At 44.7% G+C, this 15565-nt stretch overlaps 1 protein-coding gene across 2 annotated transcripts in view; it reads left to right on the plus strand.

Annotated features, from left to right (window-relative positions):
• The window catches only part of Stx18 (syntaxin 18), an 89465-nt gene that overhangs the window by 49855 nt on the left and 24045 nt on the right, over positions 1-15565 (plus strand). For both annotated transcript variants that reach the window (XM_055623810.1, XM_055623811.1), the window contains 3 exons: positions 9463-9578; positions 11116-11193; positions 11359-11425. In XM_055623810.1, the coding sequence (XP_055479785.1) occupies positions 9463-9578; positions 11116-11193; positions 11359-11425 (261 nt within the window). The remainder of the gene's footprint in view (positions 1-9462; positions 9579-11115; positions 11194-11358; positions 11426-15565) is intronic.

Raw genomic sequence — 15565 nt, forward strand, 5'->3', positions numbered from 1 at the left:
TTTCAGCATACTCCCATATGCGGAGAAGAGCTCATGTGCTTTCAATGTGGACACAGTCATAGTGCTCTGAATTTCTGGGACAGTCTATGGAATCTGCCATTCCATAAGAATGAGAATGAGAATGAGCTGCAAATGCAGAGGACTAACTGTATTTTCACCTCCTCTCACTATTCCAGTTTATGCTTCTTTATCCTTAACTCTCACCATAGAACTTTGGCATTTTTCTTGTCTTATTTGTCTACCTTGCATTTGAAAAGTACCATAATTGTTGTGTTAGTCAGATTTTCATCCCTGAGAGAGCAACTTAAACATAGAGATGATTTATTTTGTTTCCTGTTTCCAGTTTATTTTGTTGTTTGCTTTATTACTGTGGACCTGGTAAGGCAGAAAGTCATGACAGAGAGTATGGCAGAGCCAAGTTGCTCACCTCTTAGCAGCCAAAAACTGAGAGAAGTGGGATACTACCCTTTTCAAAGACATGTCTACTGCCATGCTTCCTCCTGATAGGCACTGCTTACCAATAGCTCCTTGAAGCTGTTTGTGAACTGATGATCCAGTCATGACTCAGTACTAACCAGCTGGGGACCAGGCCTCCAACATAGGCCTTTGAGGGCCACATCAGAGTCAGACCACAGTCAGTTCTGTATCTCCTCCATACTCAACCTTCATTTGTCTATCTGTGAGATGCAATCCTAAGTACTAATGCATATTTGGTCTTATTTAGTCCTTGACTTTCCGCTACCCATTTTTACTGTGTGTCTGCCATGTGACAGTCTGTGTGAGGACAAAGAGACATATTGCTCCTTGTCACATAAGCAGGCAGCATTGTACAGGAGGGGCAACACACACACACAAACACACACACACACACACACACACACACACACACAAATGAGAGAGAGCTTAGGAGTTTGAAGACCTTGATCTTGTCATGAAACATGTCCTTGAATAAGTGATACTTGAGCTGAGGTCTGAAGGAAGAGGAATTACCATGAGAAAAAGAAGGGAGGGAATTCGTGTGTCAAGGGACTTACTTGTTGGCACGTAGGAATAGTGAAATGAGTAGCAGTGCTGAGAAGGAGCCTTCTCTTAAGGTGTTGGCTCAACAACCGAAGAGGTACTGTGCCATCTGGAAAACCAAGAAAGCATTTGGCCAGAACATACAGAATGGCTTCTGGCCTTGATTTAGTTGTCAGCACACAGGAGCACTGTGGGACAGGCATGTGGTCCTGCCCTGGCTGCAGTATGGATTTACTGTGAAACTGACCAAATCATCAGAATCTGGCCATGAAGAATTTTCCATAGGAGTGACATCACCATGAGCATCTTTCTCAGGCTCTGGCTCTGTCTTTATGAAAAAGTGTCTACATATCAGGTACTCTACTTTAGAAAAAAAATCCTCCATGCAAAATGGAAATAGTTAATATGTATTTCTCAACAGAGAAACTCATATCCTAGGTAAATATGAGCAGTTCCCAACATTGTCCCCAAGTTTAACAAGCAGTTTTATGTTTTTAAACGTATTTCATTTTTGTGTCTACAAGTACCGAGATGTCCTGATGCACAGTACTATCTTAAAGTCTGTGTTACCTGGCTGGTGAACACTAGATGGCAGTACAAATTTTATTTTTGAAGGTGTGTCCCAGGTACTAACTCAATAGGTTGCTACCTGGAAGCAGCAGTTATTTGAGGAAACTACAAGTCATTGGAGCCTCAGCACTTCCAGCTGCTTTCCTTGATCTCTAACAACTGAGGCTGCAGGTACAGTTTTATAGACCTTTCATGAAATTCTGTTGTCCTGCCACTGGCACTCACACAAGCATGCTGACCATTCTGAGGTCCTCCACACTTGCTACACATGTGTGAAGCTCTGTGATAGTGTTGTCAACTGACGGGACCCCGAATCACCTAGGAGATAAGCCTGGGTACGTGTGAGGAAATACTAGATTCGGTTAACTGATGTGGGAAAATTAACCTTAGTTGTAGGCAGGACGCCTTCCCTGCGTGGGGACTGTGAACTATTTGAAATAGTGTGAGATGAGCACCAGCTTTCATTGTTCTGTGCTTCCTGATTGCGGGTACAGTCTGATCATCTGATTCAAGCTTTTGCTGCCTTCCCCTCCCTTTTACAATGGTACCTTGAACTATAAGCTGGAATAAAGCCTTTCACTCTTAAGTTGCTTTTGTCACAGCAACAGAAAAAGAAAGCAAGACAGGCTCAACCCATAAAGTGTCACAGTACAAGAAGAACAAGGAGTCTTACACACAGAGACTAAGCTGATTTTCCAAAAAAAGCTAAAAGTATGTGCCAAGGCTTGAGGGTGTTGAATGTACTGGCAAACATGGGAAAATGCTGACTATTAAGGGATTCAGGAGTTTGAATGAGGAAAAGATAAGACAAAGGGCCAAGAGGTCCAATTCCAAGCTACTTTTGTTACAGTCCTGAGGTTTTATTCACATTAAAACTTAAAGGCTCCTTGTTAACACTCCCATTGCCTTGGCAAAGCATCTGCCCAGGTAGATGGTGAGTGCTATAGAAGGTAGTCTGCCTCAGGCCACCCCTAGCAGCTCTAAGAGTGTAAGAAAGCCATCTTCTCTCCAGACTTCAGTGCCTTGCTCCTGGCTGGGTCCTGCCCATTGTCTGTTTCTGCACAGGTTGTTAGCTAAGGTCAGTTTCATGTATTTAAATGGTTGAGGATGAGATTAAAAAACAAGCAAACAAACAAAAAGATAACATTTGCCACATTTGAAGTGATGTGAAACTCCAGTTTCAGTGCTGTTGGGAGAATGGTGCTGTTGTAGCAAAGTCTGAGGCTGATTGTGATGGAGGGAGAAACAGCAAGTTTTCAAGTTTCCCAGACTGTACAGCTCTGACTGGCCTCTCACTTCAGCCCACCACAGCCCCAAGCTATATCTTTCTAGCCACGGTGGTAGCAAATACTGGGGCTGATGACCAGGACCTCTGGGGACTGGGACTTCAGTTGGACTTAAGCCAGCTGTGTGGCTTAAGTACATCACTTAACCCCTTTGAGCAGCACATAGGACATAGTCCCAGGGGCTTCTTTATTCTTAACTAGCCCAGCATTTATTGAAATTCAGTCTTCTCTGCTAGCCCTAATACCCTAGTTCCAGCCTACCCTGGTCTTCTGACTTTGAAAGAACATGGACTTTGGGAACAGACACACTTCTGTCCAATTTGGCTGGATATCAGCCACATCATTTCTCTGTGCTTCTTTTCCTTCTGATGAAATGTGAACCGTGGTCCTGTGAGGATTAAATGAGGTCTGTGAATTCCTGGCACTTAGGAGTCCCTTGGTGAGTGATGATTGAGTTAACTCCCATGACCCGTGATGCCCTGACCATCAAACAAAGCCTGGGGTGGGAGGTGGGGGGTGGGGGTAAACTAGGCCAAATGGCAGAGCTTAAGACTGTAGGTGAGACAGTTTGTGCTATTCTGGTCCTAAACTAGACTCAGTCAGGTTAGTGCCGCTGAGCAGTCATAGTCCCTGGCTCCCAGCCAGTAGGGCCAGGTGCTTTTGCTAGGAGAGAGTAGAATAGAGGGAACCTCTGCTCTCTGTGGGCAGGCTAGTATGGGGATGAGGGTGAGGTGGGGAGTAGGGCTAGGTACATCCCCCCCCCCCTTGTTTTTTTGGCTGGAGAACCCGTCAGGGAAATTCCTGTTCCTCTTTTAGGAGGCCGATGAGGGGGAAGCCAGGGTTCACTCTAGGGAAGCTAATACACACAGAAATGCCAGGACAAAGGGGATAGGTGTTACCACACTGTACGATCCCTGAAGATGGAGACAAACTTCCCTCATCTGCTCCCACCAAGTTCTCCTTCACTAAGGTTGTAGACTGTTGCCAGCCTTTCAGATTTCCAACCCCCCTCCCAGTGTAATGCGCTGGCCTTGGCCTGCTCCTAGGAACATTTTATAAGCAGTGTAATCACAGAATTGAAAGAGTATGGGTTGAAATATTGCCTTCAGACTATGAGGCTTTGTTAGTTTGACATAATTAGGAAGCTATAATTTTTTCCAGAATGTAGACCTCAGACTTTATTGACCCATTTAATTTTTTTAATAATGACATTTTACTAGAGCAGAACAGCATGCAGCCTAGGCAGCCTCTGGCTGGATCTCACAATGACCTTAATTAAAATAATTTCTCCATTTTGTACCTTTTCCATGATACCCTGGCAACAAAATAATGCCACTTGGCAAAACAGCTTTGTTGGTTTCTGTTGTTGCTACTGAAAGAGTAACAGCACTGTCGGTTTCCAGCATCCAAGTCATGTGGGTCTGTGTACAGTGTGTGAGGATGTCCTCCTCCCTTAGTGATCCGTGTTCTCAGCTTAGCCTTTAGATCTTTGCCCTCACTGAGCCAGTCCCATTAACTGGGACTATGGACCCCCTCAGAGGATATTGGCCCAATGCTTTTGGAACCAGTGCTGTACAGGTCCACCCTGGTGGCAGGTTGCATATTCTTTCAAAAGCTAGTATCTTTCTGACTTGGAAACCTCACTAACTCCCAGAAAAGCCACTTAGACTGCAGAGTAGGGGACAAGTAACACAGCTTGTCCTCTCATCACCTGGAAGTAAGGAGTCACTTATTCAGACACCTGGGAAAGAACATTCCAGAAGGAGAACCAGGGATTGTAAGGTCCATATGAACACGCATGGAAGGTAGAGGAGCAGAAAAAGGCTAATGAGCCTGAGCCAAGGCTGGGTTGGATGAGATGAGCCCAGAGAGTTCCTCGAGAATGGCCTTATTTATCTAATAGCCTTTGCTCTTAGAAGCCTTTGGAAGGCCTGTGCAAGAGAGCTTGACAGTATCCAAATCTGTAAGAACATCCATGTGGCTGGTGTGCCAAAGCAGATGAGGAAGGCTGGGCAGAAGGAACAGACCCTGGAGTAAGCTTTAGGTACAGACTGGATGGGAGATTCTGATAGATAGATAGATTCTGTGGGGAATTTTCTGAAAGTAGAACCAACAGGATATGTAGATAGATCTATATAAAATGCAAACTGAGAGAGGCAAAACAGAGCTAGGGGTGATGTCAGGGTTTGGGGCCTGAGCAAGAGGAGGAGTGGAATCACTATCAGGACAGTCTGGAGCAAACTGCTGGAGAACATGTTTGAAGAGAGAGGCCAAAGGCTCAGTTTTAGACCTATGTACAAAAGTAAATCTGAATGAGGCTGCTGAATGGGTCCTTTCTCTGAGTTGTAGCACTTCAGAGACCATCTATCATTCTTTAAGACCTCCCTGTGTTCTTCAGGATCTTAACCACAGAGTGGAGAGCCTCTTTCCTGGTCAGCCCATCGGAGCACTGTGTTGGTGGTAGGGCAGCTTGTCTTCAGGACGCTGCTTCTTTTCTGCTGAGGTTGCTTGCCCTCAGTTCCAGTGCTTCCTGTGCTCTGTTTGTGTTCTGTTTTTTACTTGAGCACACAGGCCCAGATTTCAGGGACTGTTTAAGTTCTGCCTGCAACAGCTGTTCTGTTTCAGGCAGACTACATCTGGTTCTGCCTTTTTGAACCTCCTGCTATCACCTAAACCCTGCCATTAATCCTCCCTTCTTTATGTCTGTCTTATTGAAATGGTAGTCTTTCTATGCAGCTCAGGCTAGCCTTGAGCTCCCAGTCTTCCTACTTCCCCTTCCCTAGTCCTGTAGTCCAGGGGGTGCACCCACCACACCCAGCAGCCCCTTTCTGAAATTTAAGCTCTACAAAATTTTATCATGCTCCGACCCTTTATAAGTGCTAGAAAACAGAGTTGAGAGAGGCTGGGCATATAGCTAGCTCAATGGTAAACAGTTTCTTGTTATTCATGAGGACCTGGGCTCAGTCCCAGCACCAAATGGGGGAAGAGATGCTAACAAGCCAGCAAACAAATGATGCAAGCAAATGAACATGGACGTGAATAAAGCAAGGTTCTTAGCTCAAGGTCAGTAGCCCCAGGCTTGACCTTCCACCACTGTTCCATGTCACATGTCGTCACCTCATTTCTCCTTTATAACATGCAGCCTTCTGTTGGCTACAGAGTTCCTGACCAGCTCCGAGGCCACTAAGGACAGCATTCCCACTTATCCTATGTTCCCACCAGTCTGAAGTCCTCGCTCTTCTCTCCTGCTTACATTGTTACTCTTGCCTCGCTCAGCCATGCCTGCCTCTGAAGAATCCATTCTGAACTCTAGTGCTTGCTGGCCATGGTGTCACACACCTGTAATCCCAGCACTTGGGAGGTGGAACCAGGAGATTAAGAATTCCAAGGCCATGCCCGGCTACCTAGTGATATTGAGACATGGGACCTGGTTCCAAAAAAACAAAACAAAGAAGTATTCTAAGGCTTGACAAAGTCTGAGACTGCAGAGCAGGCTGCCTTGTCAAACCCCATCTCTGCTAATAGCTGACTGTGTAACCTTGGCAAGTTACATAGCCTCTCTGTGCCTCAGTTGCCCCATTTGTAAGGTGGGAATATAATAGTACTTACCTGGAAGTTTTGAGAATTAATTAAGTAGGTAAATGTATGTAACCTGCTAGATTAGAACAGTGGTGAGTGTCAGTGCATGGAAAGTATTAGGCTGTCCTGTGAGGTGTAACACATCTATATGCTTAAGTCTGCCGCCATCACCTATTTGATAGATTATTGAAAGCAAGGTCTGTGCTCAGCAGCTATGTGTAGATAGGAACTAACAATTTAATTTCATAATGTGTATTGACAATACATATTATCTGCCCAGTATGCACTCTATGGTTACCGTGAATCTGACTTTGCCAGCAAAAACAAGGTCATAGTCTTTAAGTTGCCACATCCTTCAGCACCTGGCTCAGTAAAGCACTCACTTGCTATTTTCTGACTGTTGTTCACCTTCATCTGGTGGCTGCTTCTATATAAAACTATACTCAGGAGAAGGTCAGTGATGTTTTGACCTTGAACTTGACATTTCTTAATATACCAGTCAACCAAGTTAAAAGGAGAAACACATTCCTTTACATTTCCAAGCCAGTAAATAAACTTGTATTTTTCACTGTACCTCACCTTTCTCCTGAAGTAAATTGACCAATTCAAACTCATACTTCACATAATCTACTGTAATTGAATTTACTACTTAGATATAGTGAGATCTGTGACACAATTATTTCTCTACATTCAAGGAAATAAAACTTGATGTTTATATATATGAACATCCCATGAGAATAGTTTGGAATTATTTATGAGATGTCTGACCTTTTCAGAATAGTAATGTTTTGTTACTGTACCTTCACTTGTGGCCTTGCTAGCTTCAGCCTGCTGTTTCACATGCACACCGTGTAGCTCATGCTCATAACAGGGCAACATCAGGATGGGGAGCTCTCTTGGAAGTGTTCCAGTTGTCCACATGTAAGGCTCTAACTTTGGTCTGGCACCTTTGACTCAGTACCATCAGTTCCTTCCCTCCAGCCTGTGCCTTCTGTCCTAGATGTGATGTCTGTCTGTACACCAGACCTAGGCGTCCTACGCTTTTCCTTTGTCTCCATACCCAGGCAGTCTGTATTGCCTGTCGATGTCTCTCACATCTATCTCCTTTGCAACCCCATGGGACTGCCTGTACCTAGCCTTTCTCATTCTCTTGGACAATGGCAGTGGTCCCTCAACTGTGATTGGAATACCTGGGGTCGGGATTCTTCAGTCTCGAGGCAGTTGGCTATGAAGAAACCATGCAAAGTAAAACGGCTCTGTTTATCCCTACTCTGGGAATGGAGGATGCAGTGTCTGTGCTTGAATTTTAAATAAGTGCTTACTATAACGCTGTCTTAGGAGGAATGGTGCAGCCATGTACCAGACACATCAGTGTGGAAACAGACTGAGTGCATGCCATGTACTGCCCCTCACTGTGCCAGGTGCCTAGTTTACCTAGGACCAGTTTTCCTGCTCCTTTCTCTACTTCACTCACATGTGTCCAGCTGTGGAGTAGATGTTACATGTTCACTCAAACCATCACTCACACGGTGGAGAATTGTATCAGGTCTTTGTGTCCATCCTCTGTCAGGGCATGCCTTCTACTCTGCCTGTCCTGCCCAGCATCCCATCCTCCTGGAACTGACCACACTCTACTTTGAGCCCTATTGCTTACTTCCAGAGCAGCACCAGTCAGTGCAGCTCTTTGCACTCTCTGCTTCCTTCTTGATCACTCCTATAGTTGAGTGCTTTTTGTGGAGATCAGAAACGAGTCGTACTCAGTTTTGAACCCCAGCCTAGTACTTATCCTAAGAGGGCTTATACACATGAGAATGAATGCCATGTGAAGGTTAAATAAAGGAATCAGGTACATATACAGCACTGAGGATAGGCCTGGCATATGCTCAGTGCCTGTCTGATGTTAGTCATGCACTCTGTGCTGCCTGTTTTTATTGGGAAAGCAGACACAGGCAGCAAGTCCTTATTCCCTTATGGCTTCAGAGGAGAAAAACAGACTTTTTGGTATTTCTGGGAACAATAACTGCAATGGAGAAAAGCAAATCAGGGTCAAAAGTAGATAGCAGCACAGCAGAGGTGAGGGTCAGAAGTGGTCCTAGCTTTGAGAAATGGAGAGCAGCTTTGGAGTGCAAACACAATAATATCCTGATCAGCACAGCATGACAAAGTAATGTTGGTTAAGTACCATGGGAGACCGGAGTAGGTGATGGGGCACATGGTCAGAGCCGCTTATGCAGAGTGGAAACCCTGTGACCTGGGTGGAAATGGGATAGTCAGGACTTTGTGTTTTGTCCTCATGACTAGATAGACAGGTGAGTGGAAGTGGGGTGGTTTGAGTGTCTACAGTACATAAGTGCCCTTTTAGCTTGCAGCATTGGAGTGTGGATTTCAGCTGTCCAGAGCATTGAACTAGGCTGAGGAGTGTCTGTTCCTGATTAGGCTGCCACACCCGCCCAGCTCTCATGAGGGAGAGCTAGGTGCTCTGTGCTTGCCACACAGGGCCGTGTTACTGAAATTGGATGCCCTTACCAGCCTGGTCACTTCTGAAGTTTTACCTTCGCATCAAGGGAGATGGAATTTATTTCTAGAGGCTTTTTATTGTGAGTTTTGAAAACCGTTTTCCAGTGTCAAAAAAGAACAGCCCACAGAAGTTCCTCTTATGTTTCAAGCACCCACAGGATTGTGTCCCAGCAGCATGCAGGGTGAGAAGCTTGCAACTCTAATGCAGCCACTGGGTTATGCAGTTCTCAGTCGCAGCCTCTGTTACTAGCAAAGCTGTGTGCTGCAGCCTGTAAGATTGGCCTGCCTCTGTGAAGCTGTGTAGAAAACTACCCCATGGCCTTCTGCTCCACTCTCTAGATCATTCTCCCACCTCTGGCCAACCCCTAGAAGTCTTAGCTTCAGTGTCACTTGGTCAGGGAAACCTTTCTTCTTGACACTGTACCCAGACTGCATCATGTTCTCACTGATGCCACCCTCACATTTTCTTCTTCTTCTTTTATTTTTTTAGTCATATCATGTCTGAATATGGGAGGATGACAGACACAGAGCGAGACCAGATAGACCAAGATGCCCATATATTCATGAGGACCTGTTCAGAGGCAATTCAGCAACTCCGAACAGAAGGTGAAGTGCTCTTGAAGACGCCAACAGATCCCATGAATGTGCCAACCAGTCAAACAACTCATGGTGTAGCCACTTAACCATTCCTTCTTATTTTCTAAAAGGCATTTAGGACTTAAAACTTTAGAATCCTCCTTCTTGGTCAGTGTGCTAAGCTGTTTAAAGCCCTGAAAAGACTGTCACTTAGGTAAAATACATGAAAGGCAGGAATGGATAGGACCTTTGTAAATAGAATCCATAACCTACCAGAGGCCAAGTCAGAGGAAACAGATTGTGTGTGTGCAAGCATTTACATATTTGTGAAGACATGCCTGTGTGGCTATGTCCTGAGAGGCAGGATGTATGCATATGGCTAAGGATGGAACAGTATTCTCTAAGTTCTACTTGTCCAATCAAAGTCAACTCCCGTATGAGACATCATGGTTGAGAGGAGGCTCTGCAACCATGACTTAAAAGCTATGTACCTCAGCTCTGCCACATGCTCTGTAGCCTTAGACAAGTAATTTCATTTTCCTGGGCTCAACTTCCTCATTGAAACAGTACAGACAGTAATTAGGCATATCTCTTAGGGTTCACTTAAATTCTTACAGCATGCTTAGAAAGGTGCCTGGCACTAGATGTCTAGTTTTAGCTCCCTTTTGTTGAGTTTCATCCCTTGCTTCTTAAGCACACACATTAATACTACAGAGATCAAAGTTGCCAGGTGCTGTTGGGCTCATGACAGAGACTTCTGGTGGAGAAGCTGCTGAGAAAACACTGCTTGACCACTGGGAGAGTCTGCTGAAAGCTTGCCGGAAAAATATGCAACACACAAAATTTAAAGATTGTGTGCAGCATTGCATGGTACACAAATCATTATGTGAGCTCCAGCTTATGTAGCTCTCTAGAAAAAAACATAACCTATGCCTCATACCCCTAAGGGCATTAGGCATTTATGTGAGTTTAGACTACTCATTGCCTCTGAATGTCAGTTGGCTGAGGCAGTTCTGTCAAGTCCTAGCATCATGCCTGCACCCAGCCTCTCCACCAAAAGCAGTATCTTAACATAGAAGCTGCCACAGGCTTCTATGTGGTAGCTCGTCCTTGTGGCTTATCAGTGTGAAAGGTTCTTAGAGAGCAGCATAGTATGGATAGTGCCACTCAGTTTCTAAGGAAAGAAGGCAGCCACTGTCAGCTGAAAAGAACTCAGGCAGTGGGTGTCTGTGGTCCAGCATGTGTGATTTAAGCATGTCACTTGAAGGTGAACCTCAGCACTGGATGCTGTTAATACAGCCAGGTCAGCATTCCGGAAGGAACTGGATCAACTCAGCTCCCCTGGTGCTGTAATAAGCTATAAATTATCTGGCTGCAGTTTCTATGGGTTTAATCTCTCACCTGGTGAACCCTAATAAATCTTACTCTTAAAAATTTAGTCTCACTTGACACGAGGCTGTTTTATAGCTGTGCTTTTGAACATGCTCTCAATGAGGTGTTCCGAGGAGGCTGACTGTTCTGTAAGGTCCTTGAGCACAGACCTGAGTGTTGTCGTTTTCTCTTACAGCCCACAAGGAGATACATTCCCAGCAAGTGAAGGAGCACAGGACTGCGGTTTTGGATTTCGTTGAAGATTACTTAAAAAGTATTTCATTTTCTTCTAAAGGTCAAATGTGGTATTTCGTAAGAGAGGCAATTTAGAATAGAGCTTTGCTAGCTGAAGACCATAGTGTCTCATTAGTTTTAATGATACCTTTGCGTGAGAAGCCACTTTAAATGGTCTGTGTTCTGGTATTTTCTGCTTCAACAGGAGTGTGTAAGCTTTACTCTGAACAAAGAGCCATCCGAGTTAAGCGTGTGGTGGATAAGAAGAGACTGTGAGTATTGCCGCCCTTGCTCTTCCTTCCTCTGTTAAAACAGGGGCAACAGGAGTGGCAGCCAGAGCTCCTAAAGCTCCGACTTTGAGCTGCTGTGTCAAAAGCTGTCTTAGGAGCTGAGGACACACTGTGTACCAGGTGATGCTGGTTGCCCTCTTAGCCCTCAGGAGCCCATGAGGGAGGATTTCTCTTTCATTTCCTGATGACACTGAAGTTCAGCTTGTTTTAAACTTATGTGACCCCCACAGTCTCATGGCAGCTGAACTGGTATTGAGGACTTACCTAATTTCTTTTGCTTTTTTGTTGGGAGTAGTAGGGAGACAGTCTGGCTATTATAGTCCATGCTAGACTTCACACTGTCCTTGAACCCATAGTTTTGGTGCTTCAGCATTCAGAATGTAGAGGTTACAAATGTGTGCCACCTACCCAGATTCTCACTCCATTTCTTAATAACCCTAGAGGTAGGACACTTGGAGCTTTTTGGCCTTGGTCTCTGTCCCCATACTTCCATCTCTAAAAGAGTTTTTCTGGAAAAGGGTTTTCACTGTGACTATTGCTCCCCTGGGTTGCTGACAGTATGACATAATTATTCAAGATGCCATGTGCACTGAAGCCACCCCTCCCTCCACTCCAATACCCATTTTGGCATGGTGGCTGCCAGTTTGCCCAGGGGGGACCCAGGTGAGCAGGTCTTACTCTGGTGATATATGATTAGCAGTCAGTATGGTAGGGTGACTAATGTCTGGCTCTCACAGGCCCCAGGGAGGAGAGGCAGATGTGTGTGCCGTGCTGTTGCAGGTAGAGACAAGAACAGGCCTCAGCCCATGTGGCCTCAGTCTTACTTGTAGGCAGAGATTGGCTCTGAAGTCCGTGCTGATGTCAGTTAGATGGGGAATGTACAGCATCATCTCTGCCAAAAAGCTGTCCTCTGCGATTACCCTTAGCAAAAGACCTTGGGGGAATGTGACCTGTCACAGTGTAGCCCAGGCCTCTGCTTTTTGACTTCTTAAGACAATCTCTGTACTTCTTAGGCAGACTTTGAACTCTGATCATACGGTTTCAGTCTCCCACATGGTGTGGCTGGCATTTGTCACCACCCTGACTTTTTTCTAGTTCTTTCCTTATCTTTAGACACAAGACAAATATATATGTAATTTTATGCCTCCCTTATCCCCAGATCTCACAAAGGCTAAATATGGTAGATTGCAGGCTATAGTACCTGTATTATAGCTGTTGTTTCTAAATCAGTCCCCAGTACATCGGCTCTGCCAGGCCTATCTGTGACTTTGTCCTAAAGGAGCTTTGCTTTTTTATGTATTTAATCCTTGCTGAATTCTCCACCCATAGAACCTTTTACATAGTCTTCCCTGTCCTTCTGGTGAACAAAATCATATTCATTCCTCCAGTTCAACTCAAATGTCATCTGTCCTGTGAAGTGTTCCAGCTGCCTCCAGCATTGCCGTATCTCCCTTCTTAATCTCCCTTCTTAGTAGGTTCCCTGTGTATTGTTCATAGTCAGATGCAACACACACACACACACACACACACACACACAGCAACCATTGTGTTTTCTCAAGTATCTCAGCCCATGGTGTGATGACTCTTCTTTGTTGTTAGAGTATGCACAATTGTCATGAGAGATTGGATTGTTTCTATCTACTGTTCTGTTGGGGTTGCTAACAGCTGTCATTAAGAAGTTGATTTGAGGAATCCAGGTGCTCATGTTCTGTGGTATTATTGTCACTATCTCATTTGTCTGGTAAAGGAAAACATACCTGTTGAGGTGCAGCTTGATTGCTGTTTGTCTTTAAGAGTGCAGATAGTATTATGTGGTAGCTTTTGCTCTCATAGAGTAGAGATATCACATCTATCTACCATACCAAAGGGCTCTTATTTCAAACTGTTGAAAATACTTTGCTCATTAAGCCAGAAGTATCCCCAGCTGACTGCTTTGTACTTTCCTACAGTGACTATTTTGCCTGTAAATGATAATGCTGTCACTGAAGGTAGCTGCCTTCATCTACCCTGATGGAATTTTACTTTTTCGAGCTGATAGTGATACCTGCTACATGTTTTCTCAAGCTAGAGAGGGATAACTACCCTAGGAATCCCATCTCTCCACTCTTTTTCCTGTAAGAATGTAGTGCGTTGGAGGTAGGGACCACTGTCGTCTGTCTTTCTGGTCAGTGTATTAATCAGAGCCTGCTACAAATGCTCAGCCATTGGTTCCTGACTGAAGAAGATGTCAAATGGGGCATGGATGCTCACCTCTGGCTCACTGAGTCTACAGAGTGAAAGCTTACAAACGAGAAATATGTGCAACAGTATTTGATGTAGCATTGACAAAAGTAGCCATCTTTTGTCATCCATCTCTTCCTCTTGGTCTCCTTAAATCTCTGGTATTTTTGGTGACTGAAGCAAAAATGGACATCACACAGTCTGATGGCATGTATTTGTTTAAAACATCTGAACTACTCAGAACCACGCTTTCCAGAAAAACAGCTGTGTATCATGAGAATCATGATAAGACTAACCGGAGACTCTTGTCTGCTAGTTCAGAGGTACCTTGCGTTTTGTTTTCCAGCTGACCTGGCTCTGAGGTTTGCAGGGTTCATTATCTGAACCCTTCCCATTGTTCTTATGAGTGGAAACTTTTGGGGGTGTTCTCTGTCTCAAGGAGGATATAAGAAGAATGAAAGCTATTGGTTAAAGATTATAGCTTCTTCAAATACTGAGCAGGTTACAAAACAAGGTCAAGAAGTGGATAATTCCACAGAACCTGAGTTTATGAAGCTGTGTTTGTACCACCACCACAGATCCTGAAGACTTTTGTAAGGTATTCAGGAGGAGTCACAGTGGCCCAGGTATAGCTCACTCTGACAGTACAGTCTACCGTTGGACTGGAAGGACATTCTGTGTCATGATTACATCTTCCTAAAGGGAGCAGTAAGCCCAGCCCAGGCCAACACACACCATAAAGCACTGCTGTGATCCCCAGCCACACAGGCCCCTTACATCCTCCATTATGTGTTTCCTGCTGTCAGCACAGGGGAGGGAGATCATGCTACCTTCTGGTCATTTATAGAAGATGAAGTTCTTACGTGATGCATGACATCCTGTACTGAACTATTAGGACTCTGCCCTCTCTCCTCAGCAGGATTGTTACCTCCTGCCAGCCTCTGACTTAGATCTTGCACTTAACAAGAGTTCAGGAGATGCTGCCAGTGTTTGGAATATTGATAGTGATGGAGATAGAAATGAGAAAAAGCAGAAGGCCCCAGTGATGATTTTGCCTTGTTTGCTGTTTATGATGGCGGCATTCTTTGTTTCCTAAAAAGGGGAGTTGCAGGCTGGCCTGTGGGCCAAGTCTAGACTTTCATCTATTTTTGTCTTGCCTTCTAGCTAAGCATGGTTTATTGTATTTTAAAAGATCTGTGTAAGTTAGAGCCTAAAATGTTCATCATCTGGCCTTCTGCTGTGTTGACCCTGGCTTAGAACAACCCCCTTAATGTGAATAGCCACATCTTTGTAGTTTTTGCAGTCCGCCAGGGACTGGTGTGTAGTCTCCTGTACATGACAGGGTCATAGCTGTGCCCCAGGTAGCCTGCCATAGTGGTCTAATGATGACAAGCTGCTCTATACCATGTTCAGTAAGACAAAGGCACTGTTAGAGTGCTGAGCATTCTTGCTCCTCATTTTGTACTTACCTCATGGCAGACCAGTAATAAGCAGTATGAACTCTAGTACTAATATGTGGACCACACTTTGAGGAACACTTACATTACAAAATTAAAAACAAGACAAAACAAAACAACTTCCTAATGACTGGTAGTTGCCCAGTAAATATCTGTGAGGTGAGTGACTGGTAGAGGTGGCTTTAGGTAGAGTGAGCTGATTCTACTCTCCCTGTCACTCAGAAGCCTCTGCAACTCAAATGTCACTTTAGACTAGGGAACTGTTATGTGCGTAGTGTCTCTGCCCTCTGTTGGTGTGTAAAAGACAGAGACCAGTCCTTCTGGAATGACTGCAGCTTTTCTCTGTTTGTAAAGTGTGCTTTCACACCTTTCTTCTTTTCTTTCTTTCTTCCTTCCTTCCTTCCTTCCTTCCTTCCTTCCTTCCTTCCTTCCTTCCTTCCTTCCT

This window comes from Psammomys obesus, unplaced genomic scaffold (assembly GCF_907164565.1).
Source record: "Psammomys obesus unplaced genomic scaffold, mPsaObe1.curated_primary_1811, whole genome shotgun sequence".
Taxonomy (NCBI): domain Eukaryota; kingdom Metazoa; phylum Chordata; class Mammalia; order Rodentia; family Muridae; genus Psammomys; species Psammomys obesus.